The sequence below is a fragment of the Hypanus sabinus genome, chromosome 7 (assembly GCF_030144855.1).
Source record: "Hypanus sabinus isolate sHypSab1 chromosome 7, sHypSab1.hap1, whole genome shotgun sequence".
NCBI lineage: Eukaryota > Metazoa > Chordata > Chondrichthyes > Myliobatiformes > Dasyatidae > Hypanus > Hypanus sabinus.
The window spans coordinates 163,333,993-163,354,127 of NC_082712.1; the positions used below are offsets into that span (position 1 = coordinate 163,333,993).

The following is a 20,135-nucleotide window of genomic DNA, read 5'->3' on the forward strand; positions in this document are numbered from 1 at the left end:
GGGTTGTGATCTCGAAATATGGAAGATTAAGCTTAGTGAACCATGTGATCAATGCTTTTTTTAAAATTCTTTAGTCCTTATTTTTTCATCAAATATTATGTTTACAAAAGGAGGGTGTTCATCCCATCAACTCTAGGCTAGCCTTAGGACAGCAGCTTAATTATTTCCATTCCCCTTCTTCATATTTCCATTTCTCTGCAACTTACTCTCACTCAAGCAATCTCTTTAATTCCTTCTTCAATTAATCTGCACTCAAGTGATAATTAACAGTGGCTAATTAACCTACTAGCCTGTTTCTATACCCAGAGGAGATGTATGTAGTCATGGAGAGATGGTGCAAACTCTGCACAGATAGTACCTGACGTCTGGATCGAAACCAGGTACCAGAACCATGGGCCATGGAAACTGACAGGAGAATTAACAACAAGTGGAAACAAAATGAAGGCAAGTGTCTACAGAACTAGGAATGCGGATGAGAGAGAGAGAGAGAGAGAGAGACTCCACAGTGAAATCTTATGTTCTGAAATTCATTACCTGAAGTGAAAGGTACCTGATTTAATGGTACCTTTCAAAACTATTCTAAGCACAAATAGTCCTTGATCCTTTGATATGGTAATTGTACCAAGTGATTCTTTTTCATAAGTGGTTTATCATGGAACATTTTACAGCAAAAACGGAAAATGAATTAACACAATTAGGCCATCATTTACCCAATCTATCATTTTTTTAAATATATAAAAACAGCACTGCAGCATTTCCCAAATATCTTTTGCTGTAATCTCACTGAATAATGCTGTGGTAAGCATGAATCAATTTCCATTTTTATGCTTCATCAATGTACATGTAGAAAACTGTTTACCCGACAGTATTTTTGTTATCAGCTGTGCTACAACCCACACTGAAAGGTGGCAGATCAGCGCACAATGCACAAAGCATGAACCCCAGGCCGTTAATGTGAAAGCACAGAATTTCCGCAGGAGGCTGCTCACTCAGCATTAACCATTTTTTTTTCCTTTTATTATGCAAGTGCGGCCCAAACTGCATTCATTCCTAGCTTTTCCTGAAAGGTACGGCTGTACGGAGGGCATTTTCACCTTCTTCCGGTCAGTGATACGTACCTTGATAACACAGCTCTCTGAAATGATGGTGTCAGGATTCAGCATTTCCACCATAGCTTCTGGGATGACCACTTTCTTCATGCAGGACATCTTAAAGCCGTACACATCATCCCAGAAGGCAACGTGCTCATTGTGTTTTTTCCTGTCCCCCACTGCTACCAGACTGAGGGTGCAGATATCAGGGTACACTGAAAGAAATCATCCAGTATAAGCACATGGTACTTTCTGCACAATCTGAGAGAATCTTAGCTAAAAATAAGAGTAATATGCACACAGATAATACCCTCTGGAAACTCAATCCAAATCCCATGGGTGTTTACACATGAACATTCCCACATACAGACACTGTGTTATTATTTAGGGTAGATACACAATTACTTGAATGCAGAAGAACATGATCTGTGCAACTTAGGCACTGGAGCAGTTCTTAGCTGGCATGAAACATACCAATCTAAGCAGCAAGTGGGACTCCATGGCCTTGAGCTTCTTTAATTTGGATTTGGTGTTTATCTTCTCACCTGCAGTAATGGCCCGGCACTTTGGCAATCCTCCCCACCATCCCTGCCACCAGCCTGCACCCCCCACCCAACACTAATCGTCTCCTGGTATCCATAATCTTCATTTAGAATCCCTGACTTCCTCCATGACAAGCTTGGCCCTTTCGTACTTCTTGCTTGCTGATCCTTCTCCCCAAGTTCCCCGATGATACCTCCTGCACAGCCGAGGCCTGAAATGCTTCTCACCCTTGCTCTTCCCTCTGGCCACACTCAAAACTCCTCCCTCTTCTCTCCACCCTGGCTCACATCCTCTTCTCTCCATGCACCACATCCTCTCTCCTCTCCTACCCACCCCATATCCACTCCTCTCCCTGATTCACACCCTCAGCCCTCCTCACATTCACTCCTCCCTGATCCATACTATCCACTCCCCATACTGCCTCCCACCCCTTCCTCTCTCTGCTCCACACCCCTTCTTTTCCCAAATCCACTCCCCTCCCTGCCCCACACACCTTCCCATCCCTTCTCCGCACCTACCCCCTTCCCTGCACAACACTTTCTTCTCCTCTGTATTCCTCTCCTCTCAATCACCCCACCACCGCTCCTCCCCACCCCACGCCCGCCCGCATACTTGCACTGCTCCCTGTCCCATACCCAGCATCTGGCCTCCTTACTTCAGACTCGCTCTATTCTCTGCCCTGTACCCACTCTCCTTGTTCGACTCCTGCATCCCTGCCCTCCCCTCACCCTTTCTCTTCCCCTGACTACCAGATCATTAAACACAGCGACTGTGACAATAAAATGGGAAAACTCCAAATACTAAACAAAAAAACTTGCATCTCCATTGTGCCCAACAGACTCCTGATGAATGAAGATGGATGAAAAATCCATTGCTGTTGTAATGTACAAATAAATCAGCCAATTTGCAAAGAGCAAACTCTCAGAAATGACTCTATTTTTTTGTGTGTGACGATAACTGAAGGATAAATGAGGCACAGGCCACACAATATAACCATCCTGCTCTCCCTCAAGCTAATGCTGTGAGAATAACCAAGACCTTAGAAAACAGCTCATCCAACAATGTACTCTTCCTTCAGAACTGCATACAAGTCAGCCTGCGTAATGAGCTTAAAATGTTATTGGCTATGTCTAACAAAATGTATCCATACAATATGCAAAAGAAATCTTGCACAAAGCAGGCTTGGGTTTGCAATAGGCTCTCTGAAGGTGTATTGCAGTATTTCTTCTGCCAATCAGAAGCAGTTTTTGTTTAAAAAGAGCGGGATATTCAATGGAAATTTATGCTGCTCGTATTCCCATTGCGGATCAGTGTAGCATTTAAACTATGGAACATTTCATTCCATTTTTTAATTTGGCCTACTTAAAGGATTACTGAATGCCTGTTGATGTTGATTACATTTTATGTAATTTGGTATACTTAATTAGATCTTATTCCACATAATGTTTAACTTTACATACAATTTTTAATTTTGTCTCGTATTTTTATGACTGCAGTGATTTATCTTTGCAATGTACGTAAAGCACTTTGAGTCTGCATCTTAATGTATAGAAGGTATATAAAGATTATTATTATTATAACAAAAATAGCTAGAGGTTATAATTGAAAATGGTTATGCCCAGAGTTTGAAAGCAGATGAGCCATTAATCGTCACCTTCCTGTTTCCGCATCAATGTCCTTTAAACTTTCCAACACAACTGTATTTGTCAGTTCATTCTTCTCTTATTAGTTCAGTAATTGAATAATTATTATTGCACACAGTTGAAATTAACAAAGTGCTGATTGGACAGGGAGCAAGAGCTCTCTCGGCTGCTTAGAGGATTCACAGAGATGACATCTGTGTCCTTCTCGATTCGCTGCCCAGGGCCACTTCATTTCTCGCAGCAGTTCACATGGCTGGTTGGTAAAATGGGCTGTACTCTGCACAGTACTAAAGGCTTACACACAGCAGAACGCCAAGAACTAAAGAGGGTTAGATTCCTGGGTTATACCAATGCATCCCTGTTGCAGGGTTACGATCAGCATGGTTACATAACTTCTTAAGATCTTTTCTTGTTTCCTGTACCCTGAGAGATCCTGCAAGGAGGACTTTTGCCGCAATTGTATTCTATTTTTAGCATTTATATGTTCTGCTTTGATTTAGGAATTAGCACAGGTTACAAGCAGATGAAAGTAAAAACCCTTCCTATCCAAAGACCTTGGCAAAGCGCATCCTAGTCAAGTCGCGAAATTTAGCATATCCTGCATATGAAACTTACTGAGAGGGCAGCAATCTAACACAAACTGCTCAGGACCCAGCACATTCTCATAACCGTTGCATTTTCCACCAATCAAAAATTGCCTTAGGAAATAAAAATGAAGTACTGCCCTGTCACAACAGAGCTTTCAAGCTAAGCTGGCTCATTAATTAGCCAAGCTTTACTAATGTAATTGACTGGGAAAATTTACACACACTCAACTGATATCCCTTAGCCGCCAAACAAATTGTATTTGAAAAAAAAAATCTGTGCCCGCAGGCTGCTTAATATTGCTGCCTTAAAAATGGACACTTTTCTAAACAGTCAAATACTTATAGCTGACAACACAGGAAAATGTTGAGGCAAGCCTTAGGTCAGCCTCACAGTTGGGCAGAAAATCACAATAACATCTTCTTTCAATGACATGATAGGGAAATGAACATCTTTTTGTAAAAAATGGTAAATGAGAATAAAAGTATGGCTGTGGAACATCTTGGTCGCTGCATATTTGACCAGCAATTTTATACTTTCAGAATATGCAAATTTGAAAGATAAGTAAGCTCTTTAATGTATGCACTTAATGTGTGAGGCAGTTAAAGGCTGCATCTGAAATTCAGTTACATTGATCCCATTTAGCACATACCGAAGAGGACAATTTTTATCCTGAGGAAACCATACATGGAAATTTGTTCTTCCATAAATAGTTGGTTTATTTTAAAATTCAAATATAAATAAATTTATTTTTTGTTAAAGGGATTAACAGTTACAGGGAGAAGAACGCAGAATGGGGTTGGAAAAAAGAATCGGCCATGACTGAATGGTATAATTCAGTTCCCATATATACTCTGGTCTTCTGTTCTTATCCACAGGATGTGATGTCAATGACAATAGCTTGGCATTGACTTGGCACTGGAAGTGAAGTCAGTGGATATATCTAAAGTGGAGGTCAAAAGTTACAGGGTAAATGCAGGTAAATAGGGTTGAGGGGGAATTCAGCCATGATGGAATGGCAGGGCAGATTTGATGGCCTGAATTACTTAATTCTGCTCCTATGCCATATAGTCTTAGAGGCATAATCTAATTTAATTGATTTGGCGCAACATTCTGGGCCGAAGGGCCTGTTCTTGTGCTGTATTGTTCAATGTTCGATAATTTGTTGCCTGTTCCTAACTGCTCCTGAGAAGACCATGTCCTTGAACCAATGCAGCCCATGTATTGAAGCTAAGCCCTTGGTGTGAACCAGTCCTGAAAACATCAAGTAGATGATAGACTGCGGGGACTTCCGGTAAGATGGCGATTGTTTAGCTGCTCCGAACTTTTGCTCCATCATTCTCCCTATCTTTGCACTATATGTCTCCATTCTTAAACCTTAGTTAGGTATTTTATTAGGTCTCTTTTACTTGCCTGTGAACACATCTATCTTATAATGTCTACCAAAAGTACGAAAACCGGGAAAAAGGAAGCTACGGCTTTGCCGGCTGACATTCTCGCTGCTTTGGAACAGCATCAAGAAGATATTTTAAAGGAATTTAGAACTTCTTTCAACCAGCTGGATGTTAAATTGGATCGGATCAACGCTAGAGTGGACGAACATGCTGAACATTTATCTCGCATCGACTCGAATTCTGAAGATTTAAAACGCCTTGTTCAATACCTTGAAACTTTCTGCTCCAGTCTAGAGGAGAGGAATTGTAAACTTTTTTCCAAAATGGTGGATCTTGAAAACTGGAGCCGACGTTGCAATCTACGAATTCTTGGTTTGCCAGAGGCCACCGGACAGGGTTCTCTCATGAAATTTTTTTCTGATTTTCTCTGTGAGATTTTTGGGAAAGAATTTCTTCCGAATCCACCTGAGCTTGAAAGGGCACACGGGATCTACGTTCCCCGCGCAATTCTGGGTTCCTGCCCATGGCCAGTAATTTTGTGCTTTCATCAATACCAGGTGAAAAACCGTTTGATTATGGAGGCACGCCGCAGAGGTACTTTTGCTTTTCAAAATTCAGTCATTCATTTTGTGGAGTATTTTGCCCCCCAGGTTCTGAAGATGCGTGCTGAGTTTAAAGGTGTAATGAAAGTGCTTTTTGATCGTGGACTTAGTCACCCCTTCGAAATCCAGCCGATCTCCGAATTACGCTTACTACTGGAGAATATAAGTGGTTTAAATCAGTGATGATAGACTGCCTCTGGGATCAGAATGGAAGCTCGAAAAGTATTATTCTTCTGGAGATACAGTCTGTAACCAAGGGACAGAACTGGGAGTGGGGATTTGCTGGGAAGATCAGATTGGAACTGGAATCGGAATTGGTTTATTCTTGTCACTTGTACTGAGATACAATGAAAAGCTTGTCTTGCACATTGTTCATATAGTCCGTGAGCCAGTAGGATTGGTCGGGGGAATAATGATCATAGTGTGAAGGGAATCTGAGGGGAATAATGCTCATAGTGATTGTTGGCAAGGTATACATCTCTAGAGTTAGAAAATATGTGATAATGGTAGCCCTGGTCAGGAGGCTCCTCCACTGCTTCATCATCTGTGTGCCTGTGATACCTTGCAACCCATGACCAGTCTCTTCACCCCACAGAGATCTTGACAGAGTTCTCCTTGTATGTGTCGAACACATCTATTCTGCTACTCTGACTGCCTTCCCTCAGAGCCATGCATAGAATTGTTGTGGCAACATTTCTGGGAGGTTCATCATCTGAGCAAAGTAAGGGAACAGGTACCTGGCATAATTCATCTTATCATAGGCAAAGCACCATGGGATCATAGTTCCTATAGCGTGGGGGTGCAACTCCCAGTCCCAGTCCCCCTCACGAGAGGCGTGCAGAAGCCCAAGTACTACGCTCTCTACCATGTCAATGTATGATATCCAGAATGCAGATAGCTCTCCATTGTTGTGATGGAGATGTTCCAGAAAGTCTGTCCACAGGGTTATCTGCTCAGCTAAGAGCGGACTTTGCAGCAGACTGTTCAACTTCTGTTGGTTCAAGTCACTGGCCATGTTGTTCACATGGTCTAAGAATGATTTGATCGACCCACTCCTCTCTGGAACATTGTCCTCAACCCACTGTGTGAGTCTCATCAGTGCTTCACAGATGTACCCTGACAGCACAGTTGTAGCATTTAACAGCAAGGACTCCATTGATGGACCCCTGTGCGACAATTCCAGCCTCTATGCATACGTCCTTTGGACCAGCAATCCAAAATCGCTTTCCTGGGATGGCTAAGGCATTACATATGGTATGGAATGTCCCGATCCTGAGAAAAATGTTGGAGAAGCGCTCTTCGTGCTTCCAGGCAATTTCAGTGGCTTTTGCACAGAGTGCTTGATCCACGACGACCACACTTGTTTCTAGATGAAGTTCCTTCCTGATTTGCTCTGATTGGTTCAGGATTTCAATACTGTGGTCAACTCTGAGGCTGGTGAATTGATGGTTGGCAGATACCCAACAATCTCTTGTGAGATTGGTTCTTGGTCCCTGGTGCTGATATTAAAACCGGTCCATCTTGGGATTGTCTGATTCTCTGGATGTTTGCCTTGCAAGTGCCCACACCAGGATCTTCTTGCAGGCAAAAAGAGCAGCTTCCTTGGTTTCCTGGACACAGTGTCCATGGTTGGGAGAGGCTGTGGGCCCACACGTGCACCTGCTACATATACATCCAGTTCTTGGTCCTCAATGGTGACTGATCTCTGCTTCAGTTTCTCAATGTGTGGAAGCTCAGCTCTTGGCAGATGTGGTACATAGACATTGGCCTGTACCACTATGCCATTGACTCTATGTGATGTACCCTTTCCAATGAGAGTTTCCTCAAGTCTATCGATATTGTCCCATGCAAGAAAGTTACCACCGCTGCAATGCTATCACATATTTTCCAGCACTAGGGATGTATACCTTGCCAAAAATCACTATAAGAATTATTCCCCCCAGATGGTACCGGTGGCCCAAATTTGGGGTCCTGGCTCATGGACTAATACAGATCATATCACTACACAGTGCACTTAGAATAAGGTAGAACAATAACAATGCAAAATAAAGTGTAACAGCTACAAACAAAGTGCAGGGAAGGTAAACAATATGGTGCAAGAACACAGCAAGGTAGACTGTTATAGCACATACTTCAGCAGTAAGCCTTTCTGTTATTGAGAAATATTGATGTACCAATAGAAGTTGACTTTTGTGAACTAATTATCATCCCAGAGAAGCCTAAATTAGAAAAGATAGGCATTTAAAGGATGCAGTCTTGCGAATCCAGCAAATATTCATCACTTAAGTTTTTAAATTATTTACTTTCCATATCCAGATTAGATACTGGCAGGCGAGCTTGATCTTGTTTTATTTCTGTACTTAAAAGTAAGCTCAGAATCATGCAAATAACTATAGGGAAAATTTGTTCTTATTCACTGAGGTTAAATACTGTTCTCTCAACTTCCTGTTTCACTGAAGTCAAGGAATTTGAATATGCAGAGGGGTAAACAGCCAATTCTCCAAGGTGCTTTTTGGAACTTTTCAGCAGGCTGCAATTATTATGAAAGGTCATTCATTAGTGAGACAGTACAAAGTTTAAAAAAAGCTTGGGACCTTTCAAAACTTTTCAGCAAGCTGCAATCATCGCGATCTTTAAGGCACTCGGCAGGGGCCAGTAAAAAGAAGTGATGAGTAAGCAGACTGGGCACTGTTGAATCGGCCATTGTTGGAGTGTTCAGTGATAAGAGTGGCTAGGCTTTGGCTCACCAATCTTAGCCAAGAATGGACACAAGCTAGAAGTTAAGCTTGAGAAGTTAGAGGCATAATAAGTGTTGACAGGATGGGAGTTAAGATGTGGATTGCTCATCCTGTGAGATGTCAAATTTCAATGTACCTAACAGTCTCCCTCATGACTCCATTTACAGGTAGAGCATCAATTTCAGCCTCTGACCGGCAAGGTCAAGTAACTGGAGCTGGAGTTGGATGTACTGAGGAGGCTGAAAACCTCATAAATGAGACTTTTACTGAGGTGGTCACACCCAGAGAACAGGCTTCAGATAGTAGTTGTGTAACAACCAGGAGAAGGTGGTCAGGAAGTTAGACAGTGCAGGGTTCCCCTGTGGCCATTCCCCTCAGCAACAAGTATACCCCTTTGGATATTGTTTGGGGAGGGGGTGACCTATTAGCAGCAGGAGCAGCCAGGACAGTGGCACTGTGGCCAGCTCTGAGGCTTAGCAAGGAAGAGTGAAGTCAGGTACAGCAGTAATAATAGGAGACTTAATAGTCAGTGGGATGGACAGGAAATTCTGTGCCCACAAAAGATATGCCAGGATGGTGTGTTGTTTCCAAGTGCTAGAGTCCAGGATATCTTAGAGCAGCTGCAGAAGATTCTCAATAGGAAGGGTGAGCAGCCAGAGATCATGGTACAGATTGGCACCAATGAAATAGGCAGAAAGGGCAAAGAGGTTCTTCACAGTGAGTATAGGAAGGTAGGGAAGGGGATGAAGAGCAGGACCTCCAAGGTAATAATCTCTGGATTATTTCTAGTACCACACAAGAACAGGATGACAGTACAGATGAATGAGTGGCTGTGGAAGTGGTGCAGAGGGCAGGGTTTCAGATTTCTAGATCATTGTGATTTCTTCTGGGGAAGTTATGACCTGTACAAAAAGAACAGGTTACAGCTGAACCCCAGAGTGAAAAATACCCTTTACTGGCAGGTTTGCTAGAGCTGTTGCGGAGGGTTTAAACTAATTTGGCAAAGGGATGGGAACTGGAGTGACAGGGCTAAAGATGGAGCAGTTGGTATACAAATTGATGCATTGTGTATTGAGATTGTGAGAAAGGACAGGCAGATAGACAGATGGAAAATTGTAGTCAGTGGGATGAGTTGAAGTACAACATGGGAGCAATATTGAAAAAGATGCTGAATGCAGGGCAGAAGGCATTAAAATTGAATGTATGCAGTGCACAGAATAAAATAGATGATCTTGTAGCGCAGTTATAGATTGGCAGATATGACATTGTAGGCATCACTGAGTCATGGCTGGAAGACGATCATAGTTGGGAGCTTAACATCCAAGGATACATATTGTATCGAAAGGACAGGCTGACAGGCAGAAGGGTTGGGATGGCTACATTGGTAAAAAATGAAATCAAATCCTCAGAAAAGGTGACATAGGATCAGAAGATGTAGTATCCTTGTGAGTAGAGTTAATAAACTGCAAGGGTAAAGATGCTGATTGGAGTTATATACAGGTTTCTAAAGAGTAACCAGGATGTTGCATATAAATTACAATAGAAGATAGGAAAGGCATGTAAAAAGGTCAATGTTATGATAGTCATAGGGTATTTCAATATGCAGGTAAATTAGAAACATCAGGTTGGGGTTGGATCTCAAGAGAAGGAAATTGTAGAATGCCTATAAAATGGCTTTTCAGGGCAGTTTGTGGTTGAGCCCACTTGGGAAAAGGCAATTCTGGAATGGGTGTTGTGTAATGAACCAGATTTGATTAGGGAATTCAAGGTAAAGGAAACCTTAGGTGACAGAGATCATGATAGAATTCATCCTGCAGTTTGAGGGGGGAGAAGATAAAGTCAGATTTATCAGTATTACACTGGAGTAGTGGGAATTGCAGAGGCACGAGAGAGGAGTTGGCCAAAGTTGACTGGAAGGCAATGCTATCAGGGATGACAGCAGAACAGCAATGACTAGAATTTCTGGGGACAATTGGAAGGCACAAGGTAGATACATCCCAAAGATGGAAAACAATTCTAAAGGGAGGATGAGACAACCGTGGCTGACATGGGAAGTCAAAGGTAGCACAAAAGCAAAATATAGAGCACATAATATGGCAAAATATTAGTGAGCGGTTAGAGGATTGGGAAGCACATAAAGCCAACAGAAGGCAGTTAAAAAAGCCCTAAGGAGAGAAAAATGAAACACGTAGGTAAGTTTTTTTTAGATGTATGAGGAGTAAAAGAGAGGGTATCAAACGGCATAGGTAGTAATGGGGGTCAAAGAAATGGCAGAAAAAGTTAGTAAATATTTTGCATCAGTCTTCACTGTGGAAGTCACGTATGCCAGAATTTCAAGTGTGGAAGGGGGTAGATGTGAGTGTAGTTGCTATTACTAAGCAGAAGATGCGTAGGAAGTTGAAAGGTCTGAAGTCAACTGAGGCCGATGGTATACAGCCCAGGGTTCTGAAAGAAGTGGCTGAAGTGATTGTGGAGGCATTGGAAATTATCTTTCAAAAATCACTACATTCTGGAATGATTCTGGAGGACTGGAAAATTGCAAACATCTCTTCACTCTTTAAGAAGGGAGAGAGGCAGAATAAAGGAAATTACAGGCCAGTCAACCTGATTTCAGAGGTTGGGAAGATGTTGGGAGTCCATTATCAAGGATGAGGTTTTGGGGTACCTGGAAGCAGATGATAAAGTAGGCCAAAGTCAGCATGTTTTCGTTAAGGAGGAATCTTGCCTAACAAATCTGTTGGCATTCTTTGAGGAAATAACAGGCAGGATAGACAAAGGAGAGTCAGTGGATGTTGTTGACATGGATTTTCAGAATACCTTTGACAATGTGCCACTCATAGTATTACAGGAAAGATACTAGAATGAATAGAAGATAGACTGACCGGCAAGAGGTAAAGAGTAGGAATAAAAGGGCCCTATTCTGTTTGGCAGCTGGTGACTGGTGATGTTCCATAAGGGTCGGTATTGGGAACTTTGCTTTTCAAGTGAGAAGTCAAAGAGGATGATGGAACTGATGGCTTTGTTGCCAAGTTTACATATGATATAAAGATACTTGGAGGACCAAGTAGTGCTGAGAAGTAGAGTCCACAGAAAAACAGATTCCCTAAAGGTTAATTTGCAGGCTGAGTCTGTGGTAGGGAGGGCAAATGCGATGTTAGCATTCATTTCAAGAAGACTAGAATAGTCTTATAAGAATATGAGAGCAAGGATGTGATGCTGAAGTTTTATAAGGCATTGTTCTGACCACACTTGAAGAATTTCGAACAGTTTTGGGCCCTTTATCTAAGACACTGGTATTGGAGAGGGTCAAAGAAGGTTCACGAGAATTATTCTGGGAATGAAAGGGTTAACATATGAGGAACAATTGATGGCTCTGGGTCTATACATGCCCAGTATAGGACAATGGGGGGTGATCTAAATGGAACCTATCAAATATTGAGAGGCCTGGAAAAAGTGGGCATGGAGAGGATGTTTCTTATCGTGGGTGAGTCTAGGCCCAGAGGGCAGAGCCTCAGAACAGGGGGAACGCCCATTTAGAACAGAAATGAGGAGGAATTTCTTTAGCCAGAGGGTGGTGAACCTGTGGAGTTCAATGCTACAGACAGCCGTACAGGCCAAGGCATTGAGAATATTTAAAGCAGAGGTTGACAGGTTCTTGATTAATCAGAGCTTCAAAGGTTACAGAGAGAAAGCATGAGAACGTGCCTGTTCCGTTCTTGTTTTTTTTTGTGCAGGAGGAGGGATTTGGGGGTTGATATGACTTTTCTGTTTTTGTTCATTTTTTTTTGTGCAGGAGGAGGGATTTCCGGGTTGATATCCCTGTTCCGTTCTTGTTTTTTTTGTGCAGGAGGAGGGATTTGGGGTTGATGATTGTGCAGCATTTTCTTTTCTTTCTTGGTTCATGGCTACCCAGAGAAGAATTTCAGAGTTGTATACTTTTATAATAAATGAACCTTTGAACCTTTGAATAGGGTTGAGACGGATAATAAATCAGCCATGATGGTACGGTGGAGCAGACTAATTCTGCTCCCATATCCTATAGTCTTAAGATCAATGAGAGGTTGCAATTCCTGGTACCATACCAATGTGCAGAGAAAGGTAAATACCTCACTTTCCTCCTTTCTGCAATTGTCTTGCATTTGCAATTCAGCTAAGGAATAAAATTAAGTAGTAAAATATAGATCAAAATCAGACAAAAACCATTAATGCTATTATCTCTGTTCCTCTGTCTGTCTGACTTGCTGCATGTTTCCAGTGTTTTCTGAGAACAAATACATTACAATCGGTGGTCACTTCATTAGGTACATGAGTAGAACATGCTGTGGTCTTCTGCTGCTTTAGCCCATCCACTTCAATGTTTGACGTGTTGTGCATTCAGAGATGCTTTGCTGCACGCCATTATTGTAAAGTATGGGTATTTGAGTTACTGTCACCTTCCTGTCAGCTTGAAGAGTCTGGCCATTCTCCCTTGATCTCTCTCATTGGCAAGCAACACGCACAAAAGCTGGAGGAACTCAGCAGGCCAGTCAGCATCTATGGAAAAGAGTAAACAGTCGACGTTTTGGGTTGAGGCCCTTCATCAGGACTGAAAGAAAAAAAATGAGGTCAGAGCAAGAAGGTGGCGGGAGGAGAGGAAGAAGTAAAAGTATAGGTGATAGGTGAAACTGAGAGAGGGGGAGAGGTGAAGTAAAGAACTGGGAAGTTGATAAGTGAAAAAGATAAAGGTCTGTAGAAGAGGGAATTTGATAGGAGAGGACAGAAGACCATGGAAGGAAAGGGGGAGGAGCACAAAGGGTGGTGATGGGGATGGGCAGGTAAGGAGATAAAGTGAGAGAGGGAAATGGGATTGGGGGAATGGTGAGGGGGGCAATTACCAGCAGTTCGAGAAATCAATGTTCATGCCATCAGGTTGGAGGTTATTCAGACGGAATATAAGGTGTTTCTTCTCCAACCTCAGTGTGGCCTCATTGCGGCAGCAGGGGAGGCAATGGACTGACATGGCGGAAGGCGAATGGAAATGGGAAGTAGAATTGAAATGGATAGCCTCTGGAAGATCTCGCTTATTCTGGCGGATGCAGCGCAGGTGCTCAGCGAAGTGGTCTGCCAATCTAAGCTGGGTCTCACAGATACACAGGAGGCCACACTGGGAGGACTGGATACAATAGATGGCCCCAACGGACTCACAGGTGAAAGGTCACCTCACCTGGAAGGACTGATTTCCAGCATTTGCAGATTTTCTTTTGTCTATTATTATCAAGGCATCTTTGCCCCAAGAAGTGCCACTCACTAGATTTTTTTTTGTTTTTCGCATCATCCTTTGTAAATCCTAGAGACTGTTGTGTGTGAAAATCCCAGCAGTTCGGCAGTTTCTGAGATACTTAAACCACCTTGTCTGGCATCAACTATCACTCAACAGTCAAGGACACTTACCCACTCTAATGTCTGGTCTGAACAACAACCAAACCTCTTGCATGTTTTAATGCATTGAGCTGCTGCCCCATGATTGGCTGATAAGATGTTTGCATTAAGGAACAAGTGTACACGTGTAGCCAATAAAGTGGTCACTGAGTGTATATTTGAATTCTAAAAGATTATGATTCATGCTATTTCTCCTGACCTGGCTTTAAGGTTAGAAAACTCTCTTTAAGCAAGTTAACCATGGACAACACCTCTGTGTAAGGAACAGCTCCAAACCTGAGCAGTTACACAAAGATAAATACAAGCCTGATCTTGTATCTAATTTATTCACTGAGAAAAATATTGTATCTAGCCTCAGCAATTCCTGCTTTGTGTTAAAGCCTTGATCTTTCAGGTCTTGCCATTTCTCTCACAAGATGCTGCTTTCTGGTTGTTACTTTTTATTCAACACATGATTAGATTGAACAGCTTACTAATGAACCTCCTTCCAAAAAAGCAAAAGGCCCTTACTACAATAACATTATTCAATGTCATTCATTATGTGAATGGCATCAAGTAATATTATAAGCAACTATTATCTGTTGCTTACAACACAGCTTTCAGCATTCAATATGTCTATTATCATCAGCAAGAAACAGATTGGAAAATCAGTCAACCTCATTGCACACTTTAATGCACTAGGTATCAGACATGGCTCAATGGTTGCCTCTGGATCTTAAGTTGCAGAAATCTAGGTTACCTTTCCAAATCAGCACAGAAGGCCTGTTGCAACATCGGAGAAGCAGCCTTTTAAACGGGATTTTAAACCAAAACCCCATTTACTCACCACATGGAACCAAGAGGAACCATTATATTCTTTGGAAGAAGAGAAGGCTTGATCGGATCACTGGGCTTGCTAGTGGCTATCCCTTACTGAAAATTACTGCAACATTCTGCCTGGTCAAGTTCACAATACCCCTCTCTACAGAATGAATGCTGCAGATCATATTATACTGACTGTACTTCCTGGGCTTTACATCATCGAAGCATACCAAATTTTACAATGTAGGGGTTTATTCAGATCACCAAGTGAATGCTAGCCTTTTGTAGAGCAATGCTGTCCGTCAACTTCTTCCATTCTTCCCCCTACAATGCTGTAAACTAGTCTCTCTAAAATGCCCAAACGTACCCTATTGAAAGCACCATTCTAATTGGTATCAAACTCTAGGTCACAATTGCTCTCAAAGTGAAGAGATTTTGTTCAGACTCATTGTCACCATCAGGAAGAAGATACAGAAGCCTGAATGCACACACTTAGTGATTCAGGAACAGCTTCTTCCCCTCTGCCATCCAATTTCTGAATGGACATTGAACCCATGAACACTAATGCACTACTTCTTTAAAATTTTTGCACTAATCATTTTATTTAACTATATTACATAGAGAAAAACTGTGAATTACTTTAAGTGTGTGTGTATATACACACACACACACACATACATACACACACACTTACTGTCATTCACAGCTTTTTTTCTCTATTATTATACATTGAATTGTACTGCTGCTGCAAAGACAACAAATTTCACAACATATACCGGTGATATTAAACCTGATTCTGATTCTGAAGCACTTTGATGACACCATGATCAAAGAAAGTCTGTTTCCATCCCTCCCACTCAACTTTTCAATAGTAGCTAGCAAGTTTTAAGGCGAGAATCAGTTCATGCACAGTCGGTAGGGTTATTGCCTTATAACACGAACATCCTATTATACAATGTGTACAATGTGGTAATAATCCTCAATGCAGGCCATTAACTCCATAAAAGATAAATGTCCACACTAAAATCTTTCTCATTCTATAAACTAGGAATATAATCATTATGAATTACTTTTTTTGCAAGCTATGCAGGGATTTAGAGTAAAAAGTGCACACACTCCAAAAGCGGCACTTGATATGGCCTCCTCTTCAAAGCTAATGAAGTAAGTGAATGCCTGCGAGCTGCCTGTAATGCTGGTATATTTCATTCCAAGTGGAAAATTTCTCAGTGGTGCATGTCACATTACCAGAACAGTGCACATATGGCTTCAGAGAACCAACTGCAACTGGATTTTCTCATAATTTTTGTTCCTCTGCCCCCAAACACAAACCTGCACCGCCTTCCATCAGGTACTTGTCCCGTGCACATATGACCGAGTCCAGCATGGATTCGAACAGCAAAAAGTAACCCTGTGTTAAAAAGGAGGGAAAATAGTTAACAAATGTGGTAGAACTAAAATTCACAGCAGTTAACAGGCATAAAACCTTACCTCCAAAATGAAAATCCAAATGACAAGAGCACTGCAAAACAGCAACTGCCGGTTATTCATCGTGCTCAATCTCATCAACTTTGTACAGCTCTTCACAAAAGCTGTCAGATAAAATTTGACCCTCAGTCACAGGGTGCATGCACAGAGTGTGGAATGAACTGCCAACGGAAGTAGTGGATGTGGGTTCAATTTCAGCATTTAATAAAAGTCTGGGTAAGTACATGGATGGGAGGGGTATTTTGGGCTATGTACAGGTGAAAGTCAAAAGAACTAGGCAGATTAACAGTTCAGTACACACTAGATGGACCCCTATGCCTCAATGTGATGACTAATGGCCTGTGGCTCATTCAGAGATATCTTTTAAGGAAGACAGCAGATGCCGGAATCTGAAGCACTGATCTCCTGGAGGAATTCAACAGTTCAAGCAGCATTTGAAGTGGAGAAAAGAACTGTTGGTATTTTGGGTCGAAACCCTGCAACGAATTTTAACCACCACCTTTAATGAGATCAGTCAGAGAAGCCTATATTCAAAGTTCAAAGTAAATTTATTATCATAGTACATATATGTCAGCATATACCTCCTTGAGATTCATTTTCTTGCAGGTACTCATAGTAGAACAAGACAATACAATAGAATCAATGAAAAACTACATGACTGACAAGTAATCAATGTATAAATACAAAAAAGTAAAACTAATAACTAATAAATAATATTGAGGACGTCAGTTGTAGAGTCCTTGAAAGTGAGTCCATCGGTTGTGTTCAGTGATCAGTTCAGTTTTGTGGTTGGGGGAAGAATGTCAGTGCTTGGCACTTCATCAGCTGACAAGAAAACTATTAATTCTGGAGCAATTGAATTCCAGACGCAAAAGTTGGAGGGGTATTTACAGCTCATAGACTATTATCTCAGAGGCCTGTATTAACAATACAAAGAAGCTTGTTCACATCCAGTCACATTACCTAGAGGAATGGAGTTCTGTTAAAAACCTCACCATAAAATGGCCTGTTATAAAACAGATAATCACAAAGTACCAGATCATCCCATCTGTTTCACTCATGCCCTTCGGCAGAGGAATTCTGCCAACTATACCCTTTGGACCTCATTGTGCTTCACACCCACACGAGTGGTTGACTCAGTTTTACAATTATCATTAAAAAGCAATACAGTAAAACCAGACAAAAAATCCAGCATTGGGCACCAAACATGGCAAACTTGTTCCCAGACCAACCAATTTTGCAAAGTCCTCCCCACAAACCTCTGCAGATTGGGAGGGTTGTTCCAAAGACTAAACTTGAAAAAGGCCGACACCATTACATCCACAGAATCACAACTCAGAGACAATATGCCAGAGCCTTCCAACACATTCCCTGGGTGCATCCAGTCATACCGACAGCAAAGATCTACTAAAGCGGAATGCAGATTAGAGACAATAACTCTGGGAGTCTGCAAGAATAGCTCTGGAGCCCATGGTACCAGATCAAGTATGCACAGAAACATCTCCTCACAATCATTACCTACCATTCTCCCTCAGTGCTCCTCCATGTTAAACAACAACCGGAAAGACAGGAAGTATCTCATGCAGAGAATACACTAGGGATATTGGGCCAGACAATATCCTGGTGGTGATTCTGATGACTGTCACTCAAGACCAAGGTAACTTAATGGCACACAGCATTTGCACCATAATGGTGATCTTCAAGAAGACGGGGTCTATCTAACCTTAATAATCGCTTTACCATTGCTGAAATCCTCACTATTGACATCCTAGGGGTTCAACATTAGCCAGAAGCTCAACTGGACAATCATGTCCAGTATTCTGCAAAAGTCATAAGCATCCTTATATTTTATATGGTTTCAGATGGTGTGGGCCCCACAGAACCCTGATCTCAACATCATCAAGGTTGGAAGACCGTCAACGCCTGCAGAAGAACTGTAGCAAATTCTCTAAGATACCAACAACCTACCAGCCGATTTTCTAATTAATACTGTGCAATAGTGTAATCTGAGAGAATTGATGCAGTTTTAAAGGCAAAGGATGGTCACACCACAGATTGATTTGATTTGGGTTTTTTTTACTGCTTACTGCTCTTTATAGTAAATTTTTTGATATCTAGAAACTTTAATTTCATTACTTTTGAAAGCATCTTTACTTCGCAGAATTTTTTTGTATGTGCTTAAGTCTTTTGCACTGTACTGTAAATGGTATAGTTATATATCAGAGAATGTGCATCCTAGGCAAAATAATTCAACTCCATCGCCCCAGAGCTCTTTCATGATCTACAAGGCACAATCGAGGAACATAGAACAAAGAATTATAAAACTCTGGTTAGAGCACACTTGGAGTATGGTATTCAGTTCTGGCTGCCTCACTATAGTATTATGAATGTGAAGGAACTCTGAGGGGCCGAAGGGTACAAAGTTGCTCCCTCCTTTTTGAGAATCGCAAGATCGCTATTAATTCGGGTCTGGGACCCAGGAAATGAGAGAGAGACATGCAGAATATACAAGGTTTGGAATGTGTCCTGGCCTCAGCGGAACGGAACCACTGATAACGGCCATTGTCTCTTGGAGACAGAATTGTGTATTGAGTACTGTACTATTCATTGAAAAACCTCAGGGGACAACCAGAGTGGTCTGGTTGAGGGATTGCATCATCCCAACCTGATTGACATCTGAGACCCGTGAGTGACGATAAAAGAGGGGTCTGGGGAACAACCCCTTTAACGCATCAGGAGAAACGCTAGAAATCCCGTTACAGCGTTTAGTAGCGAAAGCCGGTGGGGGCTCGTGTACGTCCTCCCTTGCCTGGGGGTGGCGAGCTCACCACGGAAGAGCGGATTAGCTAAAGGAGAGGCCACAAGTGAACGGCCGCGACAACGAGACTCCTGACGGATCGAAATCATAAAGGAAAGTCGGCAAGTTTTTCTCCAAATCTCTCTCTCTCTCCACCAATTGCAACGGCTGCAGCCTGCATGAACTGAGTGAACTTTATATTTCCATCGGACAATACATTATCCCCTAGACAATGATAGAGCGTATTTCTTATTATTATTATACCCGCACTTTTAGATTTAGTATTGACGACGATATTATCTGTATATTTGCATTGATATTATTTTTGTGTATTTTTACTAATAAATACTGTTAAAAATAGTATCATCAGACTTTAACGGACCTCTCCATCTTTGCTGGTAAGTGACCCAGTTACGGGGTTCGTAACAATAGGAAGGATGTAGTATGCAGAAGCTTCAGAAAGAGAGAAAAAGGAACTTACTAGGATGCAGCCTGGATTGAAGAGCATGTCTTATGAGTATAGACTGAGCGAGATAAGGCTATTCTTTTTGGAGTGAAAGAAGATGAGAGGAGACTTAATAGAAATATACAAGGAATAGATAGAATGGACAAGACTCTATCTATACCTTTTATCATTTTTTCCAGGGTGGAAGTGGCAGATACAAGGGGACATAACTTTAAGATGAATGTAAGAAAGTCTAGGGGGGAATGTCGGAGGTAAGTTATTTTCAATACAGAGTGTGGTACAGGTACATGGATCACAAGTGGCCGGGGTAGTGGTAGAGTCAGATACATTTGGAACATTTAAGAGATTCTTAGGTAGGCACATGTATAAAAGGAAAATAGAGAACAATGTGTGAGGGCAGGATTAGATCAACCTTAGAGCAGCTAAAAAGGTTGGCATTAAATTGGGGGCCTGTTCTAGGTTTTATAAACTCAAAACCACAGTGTACGAGGTGGAGCAATGTTTCTGCTTCACTGAGGCTAATAAACATACTCTACAACAACATCTGCCCTGTCCTGGGTGGAAGTGAATCT

The 20,135-nt window shown here is 41.8% G+C and overlaps 1 protein-coding gene across 3 annotated transcripts in view; it reads right to left on the bottom strand.

The window, feature by feature from the left end:
* The window catches only part of prmt3 (protein arginine methyltransferase 3), a 255,955-nt gene that overhangs the window by 96,374 nt on the left and 139,446 nt on the right, over positions 1-20,135 (bottom strand). For all 3 annotated transcript variants that reach the window (XM_059976035.1, XM_059976033.1, XM_059976034.1), the window contains 2 exons: positions 16,145-16,223; positions 1,119-1,306 (listed from right to left, as the gene is read on the bottom strand). In XM_059976035.1, coding sequence (XP_059832018.1) covers positions 1,119-1,306; positions 16,145-16,223 — 267 coding nt within the window. The remainder of the gene's footprint in view (positions 1-1,118; positions 1,307-16,144; positions 16,224-20,135) is intronic.